Source organism: Eubalaena glacialis, chromosome 6 (assembly GCF_028564815.1).
Source record: "Eubalaena glacialis isolate mEubGla1 chromosome 6, mEubGla1.1.hap2.+ XY, whole genome shotgun sequence".
In the NCBI taxonomy this organism is placed as follows: domain Eukaryota; kingdom Metazoa; phylum Chordata; class Mammalia; order Artiodactyla; family Balaenidae; genus Eubalaena; species Eubalaena glacialis.
The window spans coordinates 11,724,899-11,737,969 of NC_083721.1; the positions used below are offsets into that span (position 1 = coordinate 11,724,899).

The 13,071-nt window shown below is 45.1% G+C and overlaps 2 protein-coding genes across 5 annotated transcripts in view; one reads left to right on the forward strand and one right to left on the reverse strand.

The window, feature by feature from the left end:
- Window positions 1-13,071, forward strand: part of TMEM50B (transmembrane protein 50B) — a 69,738-nt gene that overhangs the window by 53,212 nt on the left and 3,455 nt on the right. The window contains exons 6-7 of one of the 4 annotated variants that reach the window (XM_061193984.1): window positions 720-758; window positions 970-1,012. The exons of the other annotated variants lie outside the window; for them this stretch is intronic. Of the exons in view, the coding sequence (XP_061049967.1) occupies window positions 720-758; window positions 970-971 (41 nt within the window). The 3' untranslated portion in view covers window positions 972-1,012. Of the gene's footprint in view, window positions 1-719; window positions 759-969; window positions 1,013-13,071 lie in introns of those variants that run through there. 4 annotated transcript variants of the gene reach the window in all.
- Window positions 1-13,071, reverse strand: part of IFNGR2 (interferon gamma receptor 2) — a 33,622-nt gene that overhangs the window by 2,235 nt on the left and 18,316 nt on the right. Inside the window, exons 3-6 of the mRNA XM_061193977.1 lie at window positions 9,831-10,039; window positions 5,404-5,549; window positions 1,825-1,984; window positions 1,280-1,437 (exon numbers count right to left, since the gene is read on the reverse strand). Of these exons, the coding sequence (XP_061049960.1) occupies window positions 1,280-1,437; window positions 1,825-1,984; window positions 5,404-5,549; window positions 9,831-10,039 (673 nt within the window). The remainder of the gene's footprint in view (window positions 1-1,279; window positions 1,438-1,824; window positions 1,985-5,403; window positions 5,550-9,830; window positions 10,040-13,071) is intronic.

The following is a 13,071-nucleotide window of genomic DNA, read 5'->3' on the forward strand; positions in this document are numbered from 1 at the left end:
ACCTCCAGAAGCAAATAGTTCTAACTATTCTTCTATCAGCTAGTTTCTAATCCCAAGAATGTCTCGGCTGTCTCCTCAGAGGGCCTGGTTCCCTCGCAGAGCCTCAGGGGGTCGCTGGAGCTGGGCAGGAAAACAAGACTTTCCGTAAGACCTACCCACTCCGCTTTTCTTTCTTAAATCCTTTAAAATACTAGTAACATCCCCTGTGTACTCGGCGTGCAAGGCTTTGAGCTCACGGCTCTGGGTGTGTTTACTCTAGAGCCCTCCTGCCTGCACACTGTCTGACCCAAAGCTCATGCTCTCGGCTGCTGTCCCCACTGGTCTGTGTCCCCTCCAGCCAGGCTCCAAAAGCCCGGGACTGTCGTGTTGTCTCCAGAGGGACCTACTGCGGCCGATCTCCTGGCCGGGCCAGACCAGGCCACCTTTTGGCCAACCTCGTGCCATTAAAAAAATTAAAAAAAATTTTTTTTTTACTTTATTTAACTAATTAATTAATTAATGTATTTGGCTGTGCCGGGTCTTAGTTGCCGCATGTGGGATCTTCGTTGCGGCATGTGGGATCTAGTTCCCTGACCAGGGATTGAACCTGGGCCCCCTGCATTGGGAGTGTGGAGTCTTAACCACTGGACCACCAGGGAAGTCCCTAGAACATTTTTCATTTTGCAAAACTGAAACTGTCCCCATTAAACACTAACTGCCCATTTCCTCCCTCCCTCCAGACCCTGGCAACCGCTATTCTACATTCTGGTTCTGTGAATGTGAGTACTCTAAGTACCTCATATAAGTGGAATCATGTAGTATTTGTCTTTTTGTGACTAATTTATTTCCCTTATCATAATGTCCTCAAGGTTCATCCATGTTGTAGCATGTCTCAGAATTCCCTTCCTTTTTAAGGCTGAGTAATATTCCATTCATATGTATATACCACATCTCTCTTTTGTTTTTTTGGCTGCACCTTGTGGCTTGCAGGATCGTAGTTCCCCGACCAGGGATTGAACCCGAGGCCAGAGCAGTGAAAGCGCTGAGTCGTAACCACTGGACCACCAGGGAACTCCCACCACATTTTATTCATACATTCATCTGTCGATGGACACTTGGGTTGTTTCTACCTTTTGGCCACTGTGAATAATGCTGCTATGAACATGGGTGTCCAAATTACCAAGTGCTGCTTTTAACTCAAATCTCTGTGTCGTGGCTTTGTCCACTGCTCTACTCTTAGGTGTTACCAGGGGGGCATGAAAGGCTGACACGTCACCCTTTTAGATGTGTACACACATACCTCTTCTATTTGTGATGGGATGCTTGGTGGAGAGTGAAACCAGTATTTAACCAAGCCTCTGTATTTCAGGACCAGGAAGAGACAGGCCCCTACCACCACTGACAGCAACAAGAAGGTTCCCATAGAGATCAGGATGACTTGTTGAAGCTTGGTAGAGGCTAAAGAGGTGACATAAAAGTGAACAAGATGACCATCCTACACACGATACAAACATCGGGTAATTTCTCATCCACCACTGCAATAAATAGAGTTCATGTCCCAGTAAACTGGATGGATACTGCCCCTCCTCCACCCAGCCCTGTATGCTTTAATTAATAGCTAGTAAAGGCAATCCTAAAACAAAGCAAGTGTTAGCTGTCTGGCAGCTCTTGCTACTGGAGACTTCAGCATGAGCTTGTTATCTCTACAGTGAAGTGCTGTCCTAGCCCCTTCTCTCTGGGTCTCCCCACTCTCACTACCCTTCACCTAATAAGCGATTCCTGATTGCACTATTTTAGGAGTGTTCTGTTCCCAGCTCAGAAAGGACTTAAGAAAGCATACATTACCATCCACTGTTGTTTCGGAGCAAGATATGTTGCTTAAATGCCCAGGTCTAGAGATGTTTTCTTTTGCCAAAAACAGTTCTGCCTTGACTTGGAAACAGTATACTCTTAAGGGTTTTAAATCATTCAACGTGATGAAGTTGCTCCTGAAAGGGCGTGTCACCTACGTAAAAAACACCAAGAACCACACCTGAAAATTACCCACATAGACATGGTCAAGCCCCTTCCATCTTCTCCAATGTTTCCTCAAATTCACACTGAACACAATAACCAAAGAAGAAGGTAATTCTGTTTCTAAAGAAACAGAATACCAATTTTATATGTATCACATATGCTTATAGCAGACAAATTTTATATGTGAAAATTGGTGAGGAGCGTCAAGAAAGATGCTGATGGCATTAGAGCTGTGTTTCTGGCTGTGAGGTCCGAGGGCCCAGCCGAAGCCCCATCACAGCAATGGAGGGTCCAAAGCTGGAATTAGGCAAATCCCAGTTTCTAGGACGAAATTTTCTCCTTTCAAATGAACATTTTGTATTTCATGGTTAATCTCATCTAAAGGAAATAAATCTCAAATAAAGGAAAAAAGTCATTCTAGGAAATAATGTTCCTTTGGTTCCCAATCTGCTTCTGGTTTTCACTGAAATGTGCTGACTCCTTTTATAGTTTTGGTCGAAATGATCTGAGTGGTTTATGTCATCAGGAAAGAGTTGGGTCCCAAATTCTTAGCGGGTTCTGTCCTTTCCTCCCCTCCCTGCTGCTACTCTCCCTCGGGTCTTGTCACCTCCACATGGTCAGTCAATGGCCCCTCACTCTCACCTCGGACAAACTGTCACTGTTCCACAGGGAAAGGAGAAAAAAAATACTATATTACGGCAATATAGGATTTCTCATAAAGGACTGCTTTCATTATTTTTTTTTTGGCTGCTGTGGGTCTTTGTTGCTGCGTGCGGGCTTTCTCTAGTTGCGGCGAGCGGGGGCTACTCTTCGCTGCGGTGCGTGGGCTTCTCATTGCGGTGGCTTCTCTTGTTGCGGAGCACGGGCTCTAGGCATGCGGGCTTCAGTAGTTGTGGTGTGTGGCCTCTGTAGCTCTGAGGCATGCATGTGGGATCTTCCCGGACCAGGGATCGAACCTGTGTCCCCTGCATTGGCAGGCGGATTCTTAACCACTGCGCTACCAGGGAAGTCCCAGGACTGCTTTCTTATTTTGAGATACTACAGTAGAATACACTATAGCCATTTGAAATGGTGGAATATCACACACACTCCGGAATGTGGAGGTGAAGCTGCTTATGTATGTTGACTGAAAAAAGGCAGATTTTTCAACAGTATATAGAACATCATCTTATTATTTATTTATTTTTTTGGCCACGCTGCGGGACCTAAGTTCCCTGACCAGGTATTGAACCCGCGCCCCCTTCAGTGGAAGTGCGGAGTCTTAACCACTGGACCGCCAGGGAAGTCCCATGATCTTATTTTTAAAAATACAAAATGATCATATTATATTTGAATAGTAGGATTAGAGATGATTTTTAATTTTTTTCCCTCCTATTTGAAATGATGACTGCCATGGCAGAGGAGAAAAATTTTTACTCCTGATGCCACATAAAGCAATTTTAAGGACAACATTCTTTTTGAGTTTATTCTGGCAGCCAGTTGGCTATTCCAAAAGTTAGAATCACAGACTGCAAAGAAGAGCTACCATTCAGGCCTGAGACTGCCGTCCTTAGAAAGGTTTGCTTGCAAGGTTGACCCAAGGCTGGCATCTGGGAACTTGGATTTGAGGAGTGTTTCCACCATTCCCTAACTGATAAGGGTGGTTTAGTGTATAAACAATGCTTTTTATGCTGAACATCTGCTCTCCCTCTGGGAGTCTGGAGTTTTGGTGTCTATGTTGGGCAGAGGGTGCCTGTGTGACCAGCCCCCAATAAAAGCCCTGGGCACTGAGCCTCTAATGAGCTTCTCTGGTAGATAAGATTTCACACGTGCTGTCACGTCACTCTTGTTGTTAAGTGTGTCCTGGGTGACTTCCAGGGGAAGACTCAGGGAAGCTTATGCCTGGATTCCTTTGGACTTTGCCCTATGTGCCTCTTCCCTTTGCTGAGTTTGTTTTGTGTCTTTTCTCTGGAATAAATCACAGCCTTGAGTACAACTATACACTGAGTCCCACGCATCCTTCGAGCAAATCTAGGGGTTGGTCTTGGGGACCCCTGACATACAGACTCACAGCTGGAATGGAGATCATACAGGTGGCTTTCAGAGTTACTTTAGCCCCAGAATCTTTTGTTCATGAAAGTCCAAAGTATAGATGCTCTGGCTGAAAGGGAGAAAGGGGAATCCTTTCTGGATTCTTCCAGGCCTTCTCTATTCCAGTTGACCAGACCTTGACCTCAGGATTTCTGGAAATGAGTCTTTCTTTCTTCCCTATTTGCTAAGAGTCGGTTCTTCAGTGAGTTTTGCCTTCCTCGGTGTTTTTACACTCACCACAAAGAAATGAAGAGCAAGGGCAAATATCAGCTACGTGGGAGGGAAACAGCAATTAAGAGCGCGGACCCTGAGGCTAGATGTCTCCTCTGCTCTGCTGTCAGTGGCTGACCTTGGGCAACTTACTTAACCACTTGGTTTCCCTCTCTGTGAAACAGGTGGGTGTAAAGGTTAAATGGGATGATGTATCTAATGCGCCTGGCCCAGTGCCAGACACAAAGAAAGCTCTGGATAAACGTAAGCTCTTATTCTTATAAAAAATTATAATAATGTTGAACTTAGGAAATCACGAAGTTTACACAGGTAGTAAAACATCATTAAATGTAGCTTGGAGGGACTTCCCTGGCAGTCCAGTGGTTACGACCCCACGCTTCCACTGCAGGGGGTGTGGGTTCGATCCCTGGTTGGGGAACTAAGATTCCGCATGCTGTGCGGCGTGGCCAAAAAATAGAGAAAAAAAAATGTAGCTTGGATAATCAGATACTAGAGATGATTAAAGGCCATCAGTTTTTTCTTGTGCTACCCAGGGCTGACCAGACCCCACCTTTGTCAACCTTACCCTGCCCCAGCCCCTCACGTGGCCTGCATTTCTAAAGGATCCGAGCACGTGCAGTTCCCCAAATGTGCTGAGCCTTTTCAAACCTACTGGCCCTTCTCCCTAGAACACTCTCTCTCCTTCCAGTAGACTTTTCACCTATTCACATTGCCCTCTTTGCAAACCATTCAAACCAGAGAATTCATATAGTTAAACCTTGCAGACTGCAGTAGTAAATTCATTGCTGTAGAAACAGGCCCACAGAACCTCCCCAAACTCCAGAGTGTGGCAAAGGCACCCTGGGCACCGGCTGAGTCCAGACCCAGACCATGGGGACCATGTGATACCAGGCGGAGAGGGCCCTGCAGACGGGTCTGGTGGGAGGGGAGTCTCAGCACAGTGAGAACAGAGGTCCTGAAGAGGAGGCTCAAAACCGCTAAGGCTCAGCCTCTAAGGGGATACTGGGATACCCTGGTGTCCTGGGCCATTTTAAAGGAGACTTTCTTTTGCTATCCAGAAACTCCAAAGAAATGAAAATCAAAAACAAAGAAGAAAAATGCTCTTGCCTGTTTGATTCCTGCCTTTTCCCAGTAGTAGACATAATACAAAAAAAAGGCCACGGAGGCAGGGACATCAAAGGGAGAAGAAAACCTGATGATAAGGGAGCCTTCTTCTGGGGTCACCCAGATGTCTTCTGGAGGCCCGATGGTGGCTGAAATAGAATTACAAACAAAATCAATCAATCAGTCTATGTATATACGTAGATACATATATATACATACACATGTACATCATATATCTATACAGAATATGTATATTGTACATGTAATTATATTTAGTATATACACACATGCATATATTTATATATGCAATGAGATTGCATTCAGACTACCAGAGGCTGTTCTGGGCACCAGATTTACTTGGAAGGCTACAGGGCAGGAAGCCCAGTGGAGCTACAGAGTGGCACCAGGGGTTTCTGGCCTTCGGTGGAAGGAGGGGTCCTCACAGTTATCCACATGGCCGCGCCTGCTCACCCCCAGGAGACAGCTCAGGTGCAAGGATCTGACACCCACATCGGGCAGGTACAGGGCACTCCCTGGCTCAACCACAAGAGCCAGCATTTCTCATCACAATTCCACAAGAAGAGTTTCCAGAGTCCCCACAAGGGACACGCCCAGTTACAAGAACCCCTTCACTCAGCAATGCCCCAGACACGGTTTCCTACCAGGTGGTTAAGACTGGCCTGGTTGAAGTGCTATTTACCAACCAGAGGTCCTTCTGACCATAAGCAATGCTAGTAAGTCAGAAAGAGAAAAACAAATATCATATATTAACGCATATATGTGGAATCTAGAAAAATGGTACAGCTGAACCGGTTTTCAAGGCAGAAATACAGATGTAGAGAACAAACGGATGGACACCAAGGGGGAAAGTGGCGGGGTGGTGGTGTGATGAATTGGGAGGTTGGGATTGACGTATATACACTAATATGTATAAAATAGATAACTAATAAGAACCTGCTGTATAGTATGGGGAACTCTAATTCACTTCGCTGTATAGTAGAAACTAACACAACATTGTAAAACAACTATACCCCAATAAAAAAAGAAAAAGAGAAAAAGATAACGTGGTTCATATGCCACCTTTATCAGGTTTCCAGAGAGCTGGAAGGTTAACCAAAGGTCAAATTTTCATGCAGAGAGGGAAAAGATTTTGTTAGCCCACCAAAAGTGGTGTTTACAAACTTTTAAATACGTTTATCTTCCAGCTTTTTCTAATACAATGCTTAAATATAATAACTGAGAAATATTACCATCATACGTCTATTTGTTAAGGCTTTTCACATAAGTCACAGGACAGCCAGGGACTACGGCTCATAATATGCTCTTAGAAGGAAGATTACAGCATTTATCAGGTGAGCATTTAAATTGTATAATTAACCAGAGGAACTCAGATCAAAGTACAGGTTGTGTCCTCCAAGTTCTAAGAGGCCTGTTTCTGCACCTTCTACACACACAGATGATCATACACGGTGAACAGTTCTGCGTTCACCAAAGTGGGGGTGGATTTCTCTCTCGCTTCCACGCTCCGCCCTGGGCTCTCCCAGGTTGGGGAGGGTTAGGCATGTGTTCTGGTCACCTTTCTCTCTGTGTAAAAGTAACTGGTCCCTGCAGGGTTTGCACTCATGCCCTCTGATCTCCTTTGTTCTGGTGGAGGAACTAAGTCCAGAGAGATACAGGGTCGGGCCTGGCCCACCTCAAGCCACAGTGATGTTAGCGGATTAGCTGTGTGTAACAAAAAGCTCTCACCAAACCCGCTCACAGATGATGGCACGCACATCTTCAAGCTACGCTTTTGAAAGCCAAGTGACTGGAGCATGGAACAACATGCGGACCTGCAGGCCCAGGCCTCCGCTGAGCAGATTCTCTAGACTTTTCTGTGACTTACCCACCAGAGTGGGCATGGGAGCCTGGATGACTAATCACTTAACCGCTGCCAGGTCAGCACCGAAAGACCTGCCTTTCTGAAGGGCGTGCCAGACGGAGCATCTGATACCAACGTGATGAGCCTGCCTTTTCTCTGGGCCCTGCAGGAGGGCTCAGTGCATCTACGGGTCATTGCCGATAGCAGTGTCCACAGCCTGAGTGATCACTCTCAACCTGGCAACACGGACTTTATATCCACGTCCACACAGATCTATGTAACGCCCGCAGAAGGCCATCCCCATTTCCCAGAGGGGGAAACTGAAGCCCAGAGGGACATCACTTGCCCAGAGTGACAGCCGGTAAGTGGCAGTGTTGGGATTTGAACCCAAGTTTATGTGATGCCAAAGCCTGCCCCCTTCAGGCACCATCTCATCCCTCTACCCTCAGTAAAGCATCTTCAAGTTGGTTACCCATCCTGACTCGACCGCAAGTGCTGAAAGCAGCGATGGGCTCTGAGAACACCACTGTCTTGAAGTTTACCAGTGACACCCCACCAGTAACTAACCGAGGACATGGCTGCCCAGCTCTGGCCGGGAGGACAGACCAGCGACTTCATGACAGGCCCTGCTTCTGATACCACCGTTACTTTTTCCCCACTAATTCCCACTTCGGTGACGCTTGATGGCTCAGATGTGTGATGGTTCTCCACTCAGGGACAAATGACTTGTCCACAGAAGACCAGCCAGCAGGGACTGCACTGTCTTCTCGTACCATCCTCAAATGGCTAGCAAAAACCTTTTTTTTTTTTTTAATAATTTTTTTAAAATTTATTTATTTATTTATTTATCTGGTTGTGCTGGGTCTTAGTTGCGGTATGCGAACTCTTAGTTGCGGCATGCATTTGGGATCTAGTTCCCTGACCAGGGATCGAACCCGGGCCCCCTGCACTGGGAGTGTGGAGTCTTAACCACTGCACCACCAGGAAAGTCCCTTTCTTAGCTTCTATTACAGAAAATTTCAAACATATAGAAAGTAGAGAGAAGACTGTAAACAAAGCTCATGTACTCATCGCCCAACTTTAAAGCAACCGTCAAGTCCTGACCAGTTTTGTTTCTCCTGTGTCCATCCACCTTGTAAGGACCACCTTGCCCCTCCCACTCTCTGGATTATTTTGAAGGAATCTCAGACATTACATCATTGCATCTGTAAATACTTCAGTATGTATCTTGAAAAGACCAGACTCCCCGCCTTTTTAAAAAAACATAACAAAATACCATTACAACACCTAAAGTATATTAGCAACAATTGCTTAATAAATCATCAAAGATCTAGACAGCGATCACATTTCCTCAATTGTCTTATACCTCTGTTTAGTTTGAATCAGGATCCCAAGAAGTTCCATACTTTGTGTTTGCATAGACACCGGAGAAACATTAGGCACGGCTGACCATGTGAAAAATGAATCATTGAAGGAACAAATCTATAAACTAGTGTCTGATGACTCTCATGCTCCCTTCCAATATCTGGGAGCATATCTGTTCATTCAATCATTCCACAGATATTTTCTGCTATGTGTCAGGTACTGTTCAAGGCTAAATTAAAATCTTTCCTGAACATAAAAGAAGTTGTGCCATGTAACAGTAATCAGTGAAGCCAATATGCTAGTATTCCCTCCAGCACAGAGGTTAGCAAACTTTCTCAGTAAAGCACCAGAGTGAAATTAGGCTCTGACTGGTCACGCAGCCCCTGTTGCGACTACTCAGCTCGCCTGTTGCAGCTTGGAAGCAGCCATAGACAGTACATGAAAAGATGGGGAAACTGCATTCCGATAAAACTTTTTTTTTTTTAAATTGAAGTATAGTTGATTTACAATATTGTGTTAGTTTCAGGTGTACAGCAAAGTGATTCAGTTATACATGTATTCTTTTTCAGATTCTTTTCCATTATAGGTTATTACAAGTTCCCTGTGCTATATAGTAGGTCCTTGTTGTTTATCTGTTTTATATATAGTAGTGTGTATATCTTAATCCCATACTCCAAATTTATCCCTCCCCCCCTTTCCACTTGGGTAACCATAAGTTTGTTTTCTATGTCTGTGAGTCTGTTTCTGTTTTGTAAATAAGTTCATTTGTATCATTTTTTTAGATTCCCCATGTAAGTGATATCATACAATATTTCTTCCTCTGACTTACTTCACTTATATGATAATCTCTAGGTCCACCCATGTTGCTGCAAATGGCATTATTTCATTCTTTTTTATGGCTGAGTAGTATTCCATTGTACATATATAACACATTTTCTTTCCAATAAAACTTTACAAAAACCGGTTGGCGGGCGGGATTTGACCTGCAGGCTGCGGTTTGACAACTCCCAGGTCTAGCAAATCACCCTCCCCTAGCCCCAGCTTCCGTGGTCAGTACTCGGGTTTGACCATCATACCCACCTGGGTGCTGGCTATTTAGGGTGAGAGGCAGGACGGAGGGGCATGGAGTCAGTACCGCTCAGCGAAGAGGAAAGTGAAGAAAACCTGCAAACGTTAAAGGAAGTTTGTACCCAAGTCGTCTTACCATTCCGATAGTGTTCGAACCAAGGCGCCTTTACCCAGGCAGAGACGAGGTCCCCCAGCTTAGCTCGGACGCGTAAAGAGATGTTGAAATGCCGTGGGAAACCCTCCAAGAGGCTGTTTGCGGTAAAGTTACACTCTGTCCCGGTGAGGTTCGTACAATCCACCCTGCTGTCTTTTTTGTTGACGTCATACCAGGTACTACTAGTGCTGCTGCAAAGGGAAGAAGGATTTTACTTTGCACAAGTCTCTCTTTGATCACATATAACAGTTTCCCCAGAGATGAGTTTTTAATTCGATGTTTTCGATTGAGACATAGCTCACATACCATACACTACCCCCATTTAAAGTGTACAATTCAATGGATTTCAGTAAATTCACAGGGTTGTGCAGCCTCACCACAATCCATTTCAATCCAGTTCATCATCCCCTAAAAACCCCTGCACCTACAGCAATCACTCTCCATTTCCTCCACCCCCCAAGCCCTAGGCTGCCATTGATCCACTTTCTATCTCTATGGATTTGCCTGTTCTGGACATTTCATAGAAATAGAATCATAAACTATGTGGTCTTTTGCGACTAGTGCCCTTCACTTAGCCTGTTTTACTTAGTATGTTTTCAAGCGTGATACATGTTGTAGCATGTATCAGTACTTCATCCCTTCTTATGACCAAATAATGTCCCATTGTATGTACATACCACATTTAGTTTATCCACTGATCTGCTGATGGGCGTGTGGGTTGTCTCCACTTTTTGGCTATTGTGAATAATGCTAAGAATATTCACATGTAAATTTCTTTGTGAACTTATGTTCAGTTCTGTGGGGTGTATACCTAGGAGTGGACTTGCCGGGTCATATGGTAACTCTATTTTTAACTGATTTCCAAAGTAGCTGCACCATTTTACATTCCCACCCACAATGTATGAGGGTTCCAATTTCTCCTTATCCTCACCAACACTTGTTATTATGCCTTTTTTATTTTATTTTATTTTTTTAATAAATTTATTGATTTTATTTATTTATGTTTGGCTGCATTGGGTCTTCATTGCTGCGCGCGGGCTTTCTCTAGTTGCGGTGAGCAGGGGCTACTCTTCGTTGTGGTGCGCGGGCTTCTCATTGCGGTGGCTTCTCTTGTTGCGGAGCAAGGGCTCTAGGCGCGTGGGCTTCAGTAGTTGTGGTACATGGGCTCAGCAGTTGTGGCTCGCGGGCTCTAGAGCGCAGGCTCAGTAGTTGTGGCGCACGGGCTTAGTTGCTCTGCGGCATGTGGGATCTTCCCGGACCAGGGCTTGAACCCGTGTCCCCTGCATTGGCAGGCGGATTCTTAACCACAGCACCACCAGGGAAGCCCATGCCTTTTTTATTGTAGCCATCCAAGTGGCTATATTTTCCCTGGCGACTAATGATGTTGAGTATCTTTTCATGTGCTTATTGGCTATTTGCATATCTTCTTTGGAGAACTGTCTACTCAAATCCTTTGTCTGTATTTTAATTGGGTTATTTGCCTTTTAATTTTGAGTTGTAAGAGTTCTTTATACATTCTGGATACAAGTCCCTTATCAGATATATGATTTGCAAACATTTTCTGCCATTTTGTTCTACAGTTGATTTTAATGCTTCAAACTCAGCCTCTGTAGCCTATGTCTTAGGAATGATACTGTGTTCATACAAACCATACCCATACTTCCTGCTGGCGTAGAGTTTGTTTTCACCCCATAGCTGCCCATTTAAAGAGAGTCTTGGCCACATGAAAACTTTGCCAAATGTAAGGCCATGCGTCCTTGTAAGTGAGAATGCATTCCCCAGAGTCCCAATGCCACCCGCCCACGTGGGATTCTACTCGCTGACTCTGAGCTCTGTCCTTAGGTGACTGACTTGAGAAAAGGCAGGGAGGTAGCTCTAGAAGCCTCAGTAGTGCGGCAGCAGGCAGTGTCCCCTCTAGGGACAGGCTATGCCCGGGACAGCAACTCTGGCCTGGAAAGCAAGGCCAGGGGAGACAGGAGAGATGAGGCTGGGGGGTCACGGCCACCAGCTCTCACACAACACATGTGCTTCTAAGTGTACCTCTGACCCTGCCTAGAGACTTATCTTCTGCTAATGTGGCGGGTGACCAGATGAACGCCACATCAAGATGTGTGGCCAGGGATTCCACAGAAGATGCCCACCATACTCACATACCACCACGCCCTGGGGTCACAGGCCCTAATGGGGAAAGGGACCACAAACCACAGGCACCCCCTCTCAGACTGGGGGTGGTGTGCTTCACAAGGGGGTAAGTGATTTTTTTTTTAAGTTATACAGATACTTAAAGGTACTATAACCTTCTCCCTGCCAATCCCAGCTGTTGAACTGGGGCAAAAGGCCCTCTCCCTGATTTGCCAGGGAACTGACCACCCATGTACCATCTCCTCCCCTCACCTCCAAGCTTGCCCCTTTCGGATTTATCCCAGGGATGCAAGGTTTTTTCAATATCCACAAATCAATCAGTGTGATACACCATATCAACAAATTGAAGAATAAAAACCATATGATCATTTCAATAGATGTAGAAAAAGCTTTTGAGAAAATTCAACACCCATTTATGATAAAAACTCTCCAGAAAATGGGCAGAGAGGGAACATACCTCAACATAATAAAGGCCATATATGACAAACCTACAGCTAACATCAGACTCAAGGGTGAAAAGCTGAAAGCATTTCCTCTAAGGTCAGGAACAAGACAAAGAGGTCCACTCTCGCCACTTTTATTAAACATAGTTTTGGAAGTCCTAGCCAATCAGAGAAGAAAAAGAAATAAAAGGAATCCAAATTCGAAAAGAAGTTAAACTGTCAGTGTTTGCAGATGACATGATACTATACATAGAAAATCCTAAAGACGCTACCAGAAAACTACTAGAGCTCATCAATGAATTTGGTAAAGTTGCAGGTTACAAAATCAATACACAGAAATCCGTTGAATTTCAGAACTACTTTTTAAAAGTGTTTCTCAAAAAAGGGGTTTAAAAGGGCACAAGCCATCCAAATTTAAATGACAGCTGACACATGAAGGTCAGCAGTTTGCGGGGCGGGGGGGGGGGGGAGTGGAGTTCCGGAATGTGGCCTCCCCATCTAATTGCAAAGGGTAAAAATAAGGTGCTGTGGGCCCCATTTAAACGGATAATGAAATGGACACAGCCTCACGAGCATGGCACTGCCCATGTCTAGACTCCCACCCTCTTGCCCAGGCTTATGTTGAATCAGCCAGTCTG